We start from the raw sequence: 13781 nt of genomic DNA, 5'->3' as shown, positions 1-13781 counted from the left end.
TTTTCAGACTTCTCAAATCACAAATATAAATCCTCACTACTGAAGACTAAGGGAAATCAAAATACGATTAAAAAGGATGAGAATACCTTTAAATCATTTTACCTGACTTGACAGGAAGATGCAAGTGCAGAGGAGATACAGGCATATGTGGTTTCAGATAAGTATTGGCCCCAAAAGACTCCTTGGTGGGGAAACTTGTCTTTCCTTGTTGTGGTGAAGGACACGATTCAAGCTTTATTGACACAGAAGGACTCTTCTTGGGGCTAAATTGCAAATAAACAATAAAAAAAATATTTATTTTTTTACATTGAAGTGCAAATTAAGGCCCGTGATCAAGGATGAAGGTGTCCGGGCCGTAGAAAATGACCCGCAAAAACTAGGACATGTCCTATTTTTTTTAATTTGCGGACTGTGCTCCTAAACTTTATGGACCGAAAATGTGGATAATAGTCCGCAGCCGACTGTGTATGTAATCACAGGCCGTGTGCAAGGGGCCTTGGACTGAAACAAGCCTAGTTCAGGTAACTCTGCCGGCAGTGATAGTGGTGCATTAGAAGTTGCTCTTCTGTACATGGCTAAACTGCTAAAATGAACAATGTCACTAACACTAAAATGTCACTATCCATATAGAGACAGTGACCTCAGTAGCTTTGCGATGCTGGACTCCACAGTCAGACCATCGAAAGAACACCGGTAGGGATTCCGGCACTGGAGAACTCCTACAGGGACATCAGGAGCTTTGCGATGCCAGAGTTCCCGGCCAGAGCACCGGAAGCACTATGGCAGGGGACTACAGACACCACCTGTTTGCGGCCCTAAATCCCCGGCAAGATATTTGAAAGCGGCCGGAGTCCCCAGCTCCTCTCTCTTAACAAGGGGAGACACGTCACTGGAGCTTCCCTTGGGTAGCCCCAGTGACTTAACGGGCCAGTAACATCACTGACCTACCACAGGAAAGCTCCATTGGATATGCCATAAATGTCTGAGATGGGAATAAGCCTTTAATTTCTTAAAACGCTCTGGAAAAGTGAAAGCTGCATTGTGGTTGCTATAGGAGACCGTTTTTATAAATAAGCGCTCATTTACACAGCAGAGCCTATTGCGCGGAGTCTGTAGAGCAGTACTTTTGTCAGACTGTATGTACGTAACTATTTCCTCCATAGAAACAATGCCATGTCTTTTTCTTCTGTCGTCTCCGCACAAAAGAGAGCTGTAATATGGCCGTGTGAATGGGCCCTAAGGCTAATTGTTTATTTTTGCTTAGAAAAGTAATGCCCTTTTTCACTAATGACATATGGAATCAATAATGACACGTCACGACTTTCTAACATATGATATGAGAATATTAAAAAATGTACATACCTAACCTGTGGCACCACAGTTCTCCGCTCACAGCTCTGCAGTTTAGTCTTCAATTCAATCATCTCTGCATCTTTAAACTGTAGCTCTGATTGCAAACACTGAATCTGGGATAAAAAGAAGAAGAGTTAAAAAAAATTATTATAACATTCAAATGATTCAAGAGTAATTAACCCCTTGATGCCACGGCCATTTATAAAAGTTTTTAATTTTCGTTTTCTCTGCCCCACCTTCCAAAAATCATATCTTTTATATTTTTGAGTCAAAAAAGCCATGTGAGTGCTAGTTTTTGTGGGGCAAGTTGTAGTTTTTAATAGCGCCATTTAATGTACCATACAATGTACCAATCGACCCTTACGGGGACTATAGCGTGTGAGCTTTCCAGACGTTCATGCTAAATGTAAGGGGAAAAGGCAGTGTGAACACAGCCTTAGCAAATAGTTAAATAAAAGTTCTTTCCCCAGATAGTCCAAGAAAACCAGTCAGGCTTTATGCCCAACCAATGTACATCTATAAATCTTAGGTTATAGCTCAATCTACAAATAGGTCTCATAGCTGCAGGGCAATACTCTTGCCGACTGATGCCAAAGAATTTGACATTGTTGAATTGGAGTATTTGTGGGCTGTCACGTGCAAAATGAACTTTGGGCCACAATACATAGAATGGGTCCAATTGTTATACATACAACTGAGAGCAAGGATGGGGGAGGGTCTCCTCCATTTGCATTGGGGAGGAGAACAAGGCAGGGATACCCTATCTCTTTTCCTCTTCGCTTTTGCCATTGAGACCATTGCACGTTTTATTAGGTGTACCCCTGATATTGTTGGTTTGCCCTATGGTGAAGAGGAAAAACATATCTTTATATGCGGACGACGTTTTGCTATACATTGGAGATGTAGTGAGCTCTATTGACCCAATAATGTCCAACTTAAAAGAAAAAAAAAAATAATTAAACCGAACCTAACCATAAAATGGGTAAACTCAGTTTTCCTTCCCCTAGACCCTTTACCTGCGGATCTGCAGCTTGAACCCACATCTACAAATTGTCAGAGATTTTAAATATTTGGCCATTGTGATCTCACTTATACCAAAAGGAATATATATCTATCTGCTAACCTGACCTGTATATTACATAAGTTTGTTCAGAAGCGTTGTGCCTTCGTCAAGCATTCCCTACCGTTAATGTAAAGGTTTGGGAGAAAGTCAAGAAGCTGCCGCAGAAATCTGGCCTTACATCATAAACACTGTTCTAGCATAATCCAAAATTACCAGAAATCTTTAACCCCTTAATGACCGGGCCATTTTGCACGTTAATGACCAAGGATTATTTTTTGTTTTTTCACGGTTGCATTCCAAGAGTCATAACTTTTTTTTTATTCCGTCGACATAGCCGTATAAGGGCTTGTTTTTTGCGGGACGAGTTGTATTTTGTATTTGCACCATTTTTAGATGCTTATAATATATTGATTAACTTTTATTAACTTTATTTTAGGAGAGAATTGAAAATAAGCAGCTATTCCAGCATTAATTTTCACGTTATAAATTTACGCCGTGTACTATGCAGCGTAAATAACATGTTCACTTTATTCTATGGGTAGGCACTATTACGGGGATACCAAATATGTAAGGGTTTTATATGTTTTTCCTACGTTTGCACAATAAAAACCCTTTTAGAAAAAAATTACTTGTTTTTGCATCGCCGCGTTCCAAGAGCCGTAATCTTTTTATTTTTCTGTCAATGTGGCCGTATGTGGGCTTGATTTTTGCGGGCCAATGTGTAGTTTTCATTAGTACTATTTTGGAGTACATAGGACTTATAGATTAACTTTTATTTTATTTTTTATGGGGGGAATGGGAGAAAAGAGAGAATTTTGTCGTTGTTTTTTGCGGTTTTTTTGGACGCCGTTCATCCGGCGGTTTAATTAATGTGTTAATTTTATTGGTCAAGTTGTTACGATCGCGGGGATACCATATATGTGTATGTGTGATTTGTTTTGACACTTTTACTGAATAAAACCACTTTTTGGGCAAAAAAAGTAGTTTTATTTGATTTTGACTGTAATTATTATTATTTTTTTCTACAAACTTTATTTAACTGATTGACATTTTTTTTTTTTTTTAAGTCCCATCAGGGGACTTCACTAAGCGATGTGCCGATCGCATATATAATGCTTTGGTATACTTAGTTATTATACTCATTATTGCCTGTCAGTGTAAAACTGACAGGCAATCTGTTAGGTCATGCCTCCGGCATCGCCTAACAGGCAGATGCTGAAGGCAGACCTGGGGGTCTTTGTTAGACCCCCGGCTGTCATGGAAACCCGACGGCGACCCGCGATTTGTTTGCGGGGGCGCCGATCGGGTGACAGAGGGAGCTCCCTCCCTCTGTCAAACACATTAGATGCCGCTGTCACTATTGACAGCGGCATTTAATGGGTTAAACTGCCGGAATCGAAGTGCGCTTCGATTTCGGCAGTTGCAGCAGGAGCCAGGCTGAGTATAACAGCCGTGCTCCTGCCGCTGATCGCGTGGGTACAGTCTCAGTACCCGCGCCATCACAGGACGGATATATCCGTCCTCCTGCACGAACTAGCAGCTGCTGAGGACGGATATATCCGTCCTTCGGCGTTAAGGAGTTAAACTGGAGGACTTCTCACACTGGGAGAGAAAAGGAACTATATATAAACCAGATGGGAATTTAAAACTTCTGACCAAATTAAAAAATATTATGATCTCCCACATGGATATTTTGATCAATTTTTACACGTGAGGCATGCCTTTGAGGCACAAAGTATAAATACTTCTATGCTGACTTCATCACAATTTTCGATTCGGTCTCTGCTTCGGGAGCGTTCTCCTATATTTATAAACAACTCATCTGCGGCCTTATCCTTTGGAAATTCAAAGAAAATGGGGAATCAATGTGGGACCCATCACTGGTGATCAGTTGATTGGAAATATTAGCACTAAACACCCACATTATCCTTATGTGAGACTCCGCACACGTCTCCATTTTACTTTAAACAGAGTACTGTATTTTTTGGAGTATAAGACGCAGTATTTTTATCTTAGAATCGGAGCTGTAATCTTCTGCTGCGTCTTATATCCTGAAGCCCTAGCGCAGATAACACAGAGATACTTTACACACAGCACATGCTGCTTCCATTACACTGCACTGCAAGGACCTTTGAAGCTCAAAGCGCAGTCTGCTACTCCAGGCATCTATTTGTCTTCAGGAGATAGCTGACTACGCTATTGATTCTGTCAGAAAGATGGAACCCTTGCACAACTGAGACAAACGGAAACCATTGGGACCGGACCCGTCACCATTGAAATCAATGCTGATGGAAACCTATGGTTTCCGTTTGTGTCTGTCAGGGCTCCGTTCCGACGGAAAGATCGGACAGAACGTTGGAACGGAGCCTTAGCGCAGATGTGAACGCAGCCTTACACACAGAGTTCTGTCAAATCTGACTGTTCAGTGAACAGATAACACAAACATTAATACACACAGCACTGTAAATCTTGGGGGAAAAAAAAATGGGAAATGTTTTTTTTTTAAAAATGTACAATTTTTTTTTTATACCTAAAATGTATCTGACTTTTTTTTTTTTTTAAACATTTTATTAGTTCCCCTGGAGTACTTGAACTAGCGATCATTGGATCGCTGGTACAATACACTGCAATACAAAAAGGTATTGCAGTATATTGTCATTTTTACAGGCTTCTGCTAAGCCCTGCCGGAGGCCCATTAAGACAACCATCGGCGCCCCCCGATCACGATGCGTGGATTAATTGGATCAATTGAATAGTAGTTACGGAAATAGAGCAGCTCGCATGTTACGCTGCTTCCATAACGGCCATTCACTACTATGGGGGTTACGGAAGCAGCGTAGATCAGCAAGTTACGCTGTTTCCGTAACACCCGACCATGTAAATCAGTAAGTGGCCGGGAGGCAAAGTGAGCACAAACAGCTAGAACAGGCTTTAGGGGGCCCCGTTCTAGAGATAGGTGCAGGTCCCAGGGGTGGGACCCACATCTATCTGACATTTAAGACATATCCTGTGGATGTGTCATAAATGTCCCTCATGAAAAACCTCTTTAAATAGTTAAACAGCCAGGAACATTGCGATAGCTGTGATTTACAGCTGACACGCTGCTCTAACGGGCAGGAACAGTGAACACATGCAGTGTATCGAGCTGGCTCAGTGCGTGAGCCCGCTCCAAACATACCACCCCTTGCTCCATGATGTGCCTGCACATCATGAGTTGGGAAGGGGCTAAGGAAGCTGTCAGGGGTTCTGGCACAGCCGGGCCCCTTGACTGCCGACTATAAGACGCAGGGACTTTTTAGTAAGATTTATTCTTGCTAAAAAGTGCGTGTTATAGTCCGAAAAATCCAGTAATTGAAAAAAAAAATTACGTGATAAACTCCGATTGCCATTTAAAGACGACAAGAATACCTAGCTGACCAATTCAACAAAAATCTTGAAATAGTAAAATTTTCACACTAGCCACTAAAGCAGTCATAATAAACATTTCTTGCTTTCTGCAGCTCACTTGTCCATTTTGCTGTATAGACTGGGACATGTGAGCAGAGTCATCTCATCATTAGAAAGACGGAGATTTAATGACAGCTGCATTGTTCCACTGTAGGGCTAGGTAAGGAAGGATAGCAACACTATACACAATGTCTGTATGCTTATGACCTGTCACTGTGATTGAGTCTGGAGGCCGTGAGGTTCCCATCTGGGTGACCCCACCTGGCGTACAATGCGTCGAAGACCTATGGATGAAAAGCCCATATGCCTGATCAAAGCATTCTCTGTGAGATCACTGGCTATCCAGTTACCCACTCCTGGAGCAAGATCTGCTGAGTTGGCACGTGTTTCTGCCCCTCCTCATGATGTTGGTTGTCCCCACCATTGCCACAGCGTTGCATGTCCTGCCCTGATGGTTGGGGTAGGCAACAGTCATTGCATTTTCCATTTGAACCCGAACTGGCGAGCCCACCAAAGGAGGAGAAAAAAAAAAAAAAAAAAGTGTTGAATGGAGATGAAAATGGGCTAAAGCTCCAGAACCTTGATTGGGATAAAAACTCCTGAGGTGACCATACATCCTGAAGCAGAAGGAAGAAGTGTCCCAGAGTCTGGTTGGGGGAGGGTAGCCACCACCAGAGAGATTGTCGGCCTAACAGGTGGAGATAATTGGAGTGATCCAGAGACGCCATAGACTTGTCCCCATGAGTCAGTACCGCCCACTGAAGGGGGTGGGTGTGAAATTGGGCATATGGAATGGATTCCATGAAGGAGACCTCGAGGCACAGAAGACTCATGCAATGGCGAACGAAGACCAGATCTTCTGTTGGAGGTAGTGGAGATTCTCCTGTGAAAGAAACATGCCGAGCAAGAATCGAGATAGGGATACTGATAATTTGGAACGGTTTATTATCCAGCCAAAGCAGAACTGTGTGTCCAGAGGGATTCGAAGACTTTCCAGGTAGGCCGACAAGGATGAGGCCTTTATCATGACGTCGTTCAGGTAGAGTATGGCCACCAGTCCTTGAGTGTTCACAAAGGTTCTCAGCGGTGATGGCCTTTCTTAACTCTCATGTGGCTGTTACTAATCCGAAAGGGAGGGCCATTAACTGGTAGTGATAAATCCAATGAAACAAAAAAGGCAGGACCTATTGGGCACGACCGAACAGATTAGGAGAGCGAAGAATCAGAGATCAGAAAAAAACAAAATTTGTTGACCAACGTAAAACATGTTGTGAAGTCGGTCTGAATTTTTAATCAGGTAGAGTACATTTTTTATTATGGAAAAGGGGGAAAAAAGGGAGGGGGGGGGGGACTAGGGAGTGCTGTAATAGGTTAATGAAAAATCGATTACCGGTAAGTAATCTATCTTTTACCCCTTCACCTATGACAGCACCCCTGGAGATTAACAATAGAACCCACATTTTAGGGTGGGACAACAGTTGGTAGAACTTTCCTACAAAAAGCTACATCAGAGGCTGTGTGCAGGTGTTAACTGTAATGCTTAATGAAGGTGTGAGGTGAACTCCATGTAGCAGCTATGCATATTTGATCTAAAGGATGCATTAGCCCAGGAAGTGGACACTGTCCTTGTGGAATGAGCCCTAAAGAATTCTGGAGGATGGATGTTTTGACTAACGTAGGCTGACCTGTTTAATCCATCTAGCTATAGTAGGCCTACTAGCTGCCAAACCTCTATTAGGACCCTGAAATTGCAAAAAAAGATCATCAGGTGAGCTCCAATCCTTGGTGACCTCTAGGTATTGAATCAAGCACCTTCCTACATACAAGTAATTTAACTGCTGCTCCTTAAGGTTTTTAGGTAAATTACAGAAGGGACAATAATCTCCTGATTCTGATGGAAGGGGGTAGACTACCTTTGGTATGAACCCTGGTGTGGTCTTCATAATAATCCTATCCTCTAGAACTAAAAGCGTATGAAAGGAATGCAGAGAGGGCTTGAATTTCACTTACATCACGGGCAGTGGTCACAGCTAGTAGGAATGTCATCTTGAGTGTAAACGTTTTTATAGACAAAGAGCCTATGGGCTCAAAAGTTGAGCCTGTCATGGCGGTGAAAACAGTATTTAGATCCCACTGTGGGACTGAATATCTAATCTGAGACTTGGAACCTCCTGACCCAGGGTTGTTTGACTAACCTAAAAACAAAAATAAGAACCAAGGGCAGAAACTTGTACCTTCAGGGTGTATGGCTTAAGATTTTTGTCCAGCATGGCCTGGAGAAAATCCCAAATCAAGGAGATAACAGGTTTGGCTAGAGGATTATGATCTATAACTGCAAAAATATGAGAAACGCTCTCAGTAGATCTTATAGGTAACCGGCTTCCAGCTGGCTAGTAATGTGGAAATGACTTTGAGAACACTCTTCCTGAGAATCATCCTCTTAGTTTCAATGTAGTAAGGTGCAGTTTGGATATTTTGCGTTGAACTACTGGGCCACAGAACAAGAGATCTGATCTGTCTGGGAATACTCATGGCTGAGCTGAGGATATTCTCCTCAACCAAGTGAACCAGGGTCTTTTCGGCCAGAAGGGAGTAGTTAAGATAACGGAGGCCCTGTCCTTTCTGATTTTCTTTAAAGAGGCTCTGTCACCAGATTGTAAGTGCCCTATGTCCTACATAATGTGATCGGCGCTGGAATGTAGAGAACAGCAGTGGTTTTTATTTTGAAAAACAATCATTTTTGAGCAAGTTATGAGCAATTTTAGATTTATGCGAATTAGTTTCTTAATAGACAACTGGGCGTGTTTTTACTTTTTACCAACTGGGCGTTGTAAAGAGGAGCGTATGACGCTGACCAATCAGTGTCATACACTTTGCAGTGAAAGAAGCTGGGCTGGAACAATGAGAAGTGTATGACACTGATTGGTCACTGATTGGTCAGCCTCATACACTCCTCTTTACAACGCCAAGTTGGTAAAAAGTAAAAACACGCCCAGTTGTCTATTAAGAAACTAATTTGCATACGTCTAAAATTGCTCATAACTAGCTCAAAAACGATCGTTTTTCATAATAAAAAACACTATTATCTACATTACAGCGCCGATCAGAATATGTAGGAGATCGGGCACTTATAATCTGGTGACAGAGCATTTTTAATACCCTTGGCGACAAAAGGGAGGGGGAGCCATAACCCTGTTCCTGACAAGCATTGGAAAAGTGCGTCCACTGCAACTGGATAGCCTGTGAAATCTAGGAAAAAGAATCTGGTAACTTTCCTGTTCTCCCTGGCAGCAAAGAGATACTGAGTGAGCTCCCCCCACCTGGATATGATCTTTTAGAAGATTTGAGTTTAGGGACTATTCCAACAATAGTAACCTGTTCCTGCTCAAAAGATCTGCTACCTGATTGTCCTTCTCCCTCAGTTGGACTGCTGAAAGGGACAATAAGTGGAGTTCAGCTGATGAAAATATCCTGGTGGATAAATTCATCAGTGGGTTTGGTCTTGATGATTTAAGTATGCCACTGTAGTTGTATTGTCGGAGTCGTTTTTTTACATTTTATTCCTGAGACTATATGTCGAGCGTCTTTCAGAGCTCCTTGAAGTTGGAAGATCTAATGGAAATTTGATTGTCCCATTGATCCTGAAGGTAGGAGTTGCAGTGCGCTCCACAACCCCAGGGGCTCGTATTCATAGTTATGTTGAGTGTTGGTGTTACCCACAAAACCCCTTTCTTGAGAGTCTCGCTGTTCATCCACCACCTGAGAAAAAGTCTGGCTACGGTGATGATCCAAGGAGAACCTTCTTTTGTCCCACTTTTCAAAGATGTCCAGTTGAAGAGCTCTGGACCTGAATTGCACCCACATTACAACTGGAATACAAGATGTCAGAAGGCCAAGGACTGACGTAGCCCTACTTAAAGAGGTCGTGTGTTGTATAAAAAGGTCTGAAACCTTTTCTAGCAAAGCTTGAATCTTCCCCAGAGGAAGGAACAAAAACTATACACCTGCTGGAAGGAGTCAGGCTTCATTTTTTCATGGTTTATGTTTCACCCCAAATCTATTAGGATGGAGCATCAGGATCTTAACTGAGTGTCACTATTAGAAAGTCGTCTAACTTTGAGATTAGAAAAATGTCTTTGGTTCTGATGTAAGAAGTCATTTTTGCAATCAATTTGGCGAGTACTCCTGGTATTTTTGGTGAATACTGCAAACTGGGACATGGTAATAGGCATCCTCCAGGTCTATTGATGTCATTACACAGTCTTTGTAGAGGAGATTCACTGGTGAAGGAATCCTTTTCACCCAAAACTCTATGTAAGCCAGGAAGGTATTTAGTTGCTTTAGGATTACCCTGAATTTCCCCATGGCTTTTTTTTACCCAAAAATTAGGGGAATAGTAGCCTTTCCCTATTTCTAGCCTGGGGACTAGACTTATTTGCTAGAACTGAAACTAGTTGTTTTTCTGGGTCTTTTTGAACCTCCGTGGGGAGGAACCTGTTGGGTGGAGGGGTTTTGACTCCAAACGTCCTGTTATTATAATACTCAGTATCCAAAGATTTGCAGAACTTTTGTACCAATTTTGAAAAAAAAAATAGGGATAGGCAACCTCACACCCCCTACCTCTGGCGTTATTGATGGTGATCTTATTTTTGGGATCATTCTGGGGCCTGAAAATGCATCTCCTGTTTTTCCTAGGGAATTTTGAGGTTTTTAAATCTGGTAAGCTTTTGATTAGGCTGGTCTACTCTGAGTAGGGAATCCCTTCCTCCTGTCTGAGGCTCTCTCAAGGAGGTCTTCCAACGGAGGACAAAACAAAAATTCCCCAGGAAATGGAATGGAGCGAAACCTTCCCTTTGAGCCTGTGTCTCCTTTCCATGTTTTCATCTAGATAGCCCTTCTCGCCGAGATTAAAGGCCTGAAGATCTAACCAATAGGCAGACTGATTCCACTCAAGCATCGGCCAAAAAATCTGATGCCTTAGATTGTACAGGGAGGGAGGAAAGGATTTGCTCTCGGGAGGTTTTGTCACTAATATGCAGTTCCAGTTCTGAGATCCAAATTGTTAAGGACCTAGCCACACAGGTAGATGCAATACCTGGCTTGAAGACCCTTATTAGAGGTTTTCCAAGTTCTCTTTAAATAATAGTCTGCTTTCCATAGGGTCAGAAAGGGGTCTAAGATCTTCAAATGGTAAGGCATTTTTCCTTGATATTTTGGCTACTGGGACATCAAGCCTAGGAATATTATCCCAGTCTTTGCAAATTTCTTCCTCTAAAGGATATTTCCTTTTTAGGGTCTTAGGAATGTCCAACTTCCAGTTGGGGTTATTCCACTCCCTTTTAAGAAAGCTGGCTACATAATTGATGGATGGGAAAGGTTCTCGGTTTTCTTTATCTAGGTCCTCAAACATAATATCCTGGGCTATTCGGGGTTATCGATTCATAGTGGCTCGGTTTTAAGGAGTTGATCCACATCCTCAGCAGAGAACAGATTCTTTCCTTCACAGTCTTTTTCAGAGGAATCGTCGGAAGGGCCTAGCTCTTCCTCGAACAGTTATCTTTACTAGAAGAGTCAGAAATATTTGTTCTGCCAGAAGAGGTACTAGGTAAATCCTGCTTCTTCCTTAAGGACTTAAAGAGGCTCTGTCACCAGATTTTGCAACCCCTATCTGCTATTGCAGCAGATAGGCGCTGCAATGTAGATTACAGTAACGTTTTTATTTTAAAAAAACGAGCATTTTTGGCCAAGTTATGACCATTTTTGTAGTTATGCAAATGAGGCTTGCAAAAGTCCAAGTGGGTGTGTTTAAAAGTACAAGTCCAAGTGGGCGTGTATTAGGTGCGTACATCGGGGCGTTTTTAATACTTTTACTAGCTGGGCGCTCTGATGAGAAGTAACATCCTCTTCTCTTCAGAACGCCCAGCTTGTGACAGTGCAGATCTGTGACGTCACTCACAGGTCCTGCATCGTGACGGCCACATCGGCACCAGAGGCTACAGCTGATTCTGCAGGAGCATCAGCGTTTGCAGGTAAGTCGATCTTACCTGCAAACGCTGATGCTGCTGCAGAATCAACTGTAGCCTCTGCTGCCGATGTGGCCGTCACGATGCAGGACCTGTGAGTGACGTCACAGATCTGCACTGTCACAAGCTGGGCGTTCTGAAGAGAAGAGGATGTTACTTCTCTTCACAGCGCCCAGCTAGTAAAAGTATTAAAAACGCCCCGATGTACGCACCTAATACACGCCCACTTGGACTTGTACTTTTAAACACACCCACTTGGACTTTTGCAAGCCTCATTTGCATAATTACAAAAATGGTCATAACTTGGCCAAAAATGCTCGTTTTTTAAAAATAAAAACGTTACTGTAATCTACATTGCAGCGCCGATCTGCTGCAATAGCAGATAGGGGCTGCAAAATCTGGTGACAGAGCCTCTTTAAGGGAATTCCTATCCTCAGCCCACACCATATCTTTAGTACTAGAGGCAAGGCTAGTAGATTCCTCCTAGAGAATTTTATCTAAACAGGTTTGACATAATATCTTTGTATAAGAATCTCCTAGTTTTTTGTTACACACAGCACGCTCCTAGTTACAGTTCTTGTCCAATTATTTTTTTTTATAGGACCCTCTCTGGCCTAAAAACATAATATACAAAAAAAACAAAAAAACATTGTCCTACCATGTCAGATGATCTTATGTAATCTTCAAAGTACCGCATTTGAAGATCTTCTAACATCTGATTGCGTAGCGTGCCCTGCTGCTTCTGGCGTCTCCATTCTGGTCACTTAGTGGAGAAAGGAGCCATCTTCTGTCTAAATATGCCTAGGAATGGCTGGGGAGGCCCTCTGGCTACAGCACACTGTATCCCCTCCTCCCCCCTGGCGGGCCACCGGAACACCGCTTCCTGGGACATAGGCACGTCCCCTCCACTGGACCGGACCACTTCCGCAGAGGGAAGCGGTGCCGGGGAGAGGTAGTAACCAGACTCAGGCTTAAGGTTGCTCCTGAAGAGGCTTATACCTACAGAGTACCCCTAGGAGACCAGGTAAGTACCTGCTAGGGGATCTTCAATCCAGGAGATGTGTTTGTTATCAGGACAATCTCATCCAGAGAACAAGAAACCTGACTGGTTATGTGGAGAGGTTGTCCTTTTTTATATCATTAGGCTTCCTGTTCAGCGAATGGAATGTCTCTCCAGGAGTGCGGTCATTGGTGAAAGAATAAAAAAACGAATAAAAGCTAATCAACACGTTCTATTTAGCCCAAAATGGTGTTATTTAACCAGTTAGTGACCGCCCCATAGTGTTTTTACGTCGGTCACTAACGGCCTTTATTCCGATGCAATAGACTTTCTACGTTACTGCATTGGAATAAAATAGCATCACCGGGGGGAGGGTTAGCTCCCTGTTCTCAGCTACCGGAGGAAGCTGAGGGCTTGGAGCAGTGACTGGGGACCGCTGTTTGCGGTCCCCATATCAGCGATCGGCGGTATTCAACGAATACCGGAGACCGCCGTTACAATGTATGTGCCAATGTAAATGAGTTTTTTTTTTTATCTCCTCTCACCATGTATGTTAGGTGAGAGGAGATAAAAAAAAAAAACTACTTGTTAGGCACCCGCTGCCACTGATCGTGCCCCCCACCTCTAACTGCCAGGAAAAAAAAAGAAAAATGGCGCACGCATGCGCAGTCAGTCTAAGGCAGCTATTCTGCCTGTAAATAGAAACTGATCAGGGACACTTATAATTGGTCCCTGATCATATGGTCCCTGTGATATACCTATCACAGTGACCATAGTCCCATATTTACAAAATACAGCATAGGATTAGGAGGGAGAGGGTGAGACTATACAAATCTCGTGCTGTTAACTGCAGTTTACCGTATTTTTTCTTTTTTTTTTGTTATTGTTGTACACA

At 42.8% G+C, this 13781-nt stretch overlaps 1 protein-coding gene across 2 annotated transcripts in view; it reads right to left on the bottom strand.

The window, feature by feature from the left end:
• Positions 1-13781, bottom strand: part of ATRIP (ATR interacting protein) — a 129877-nt gene that overhangs the window by 94047 nt on the left and 22049 nt on the right. For both annotated transcript variants that reach the window (XM_075833736.1, XM_075833735.1), the window contains exons 5-6: positions 1363-1466; positions 103-263 (exon numbers count right to left, since the gene is read on the bottom strand). In XM_075833736.1, the coding sequence (XP_075689851.1) occupies positions 103-263; positions 1363-1466 (265 nt within the window). The remainder of the gene's footprint in view (positions 1-102; positions 264-1362; positions 1467-13781) is intronic.

This window comes from Rhinoderma darwinii, chromosome 7, assembly GCF_050947455.1.
Source record: "Rhinoderma darwinii isolate aRhiDar2 chromosome 7, aRhiDar2.hap1, whole genome shotgun sequence".
NCBI lineage: Eukaryota > Metazoa > Chordata > Amphibia > Anura > Rhinodermatidae > Rhinoderma > Rhinoderma darwinii.
The sequence above is the reverse complement of the archived record's forward strand: the minus strand, read 5'-3'. Positions and strand labels throughout refer to the sequence as shown.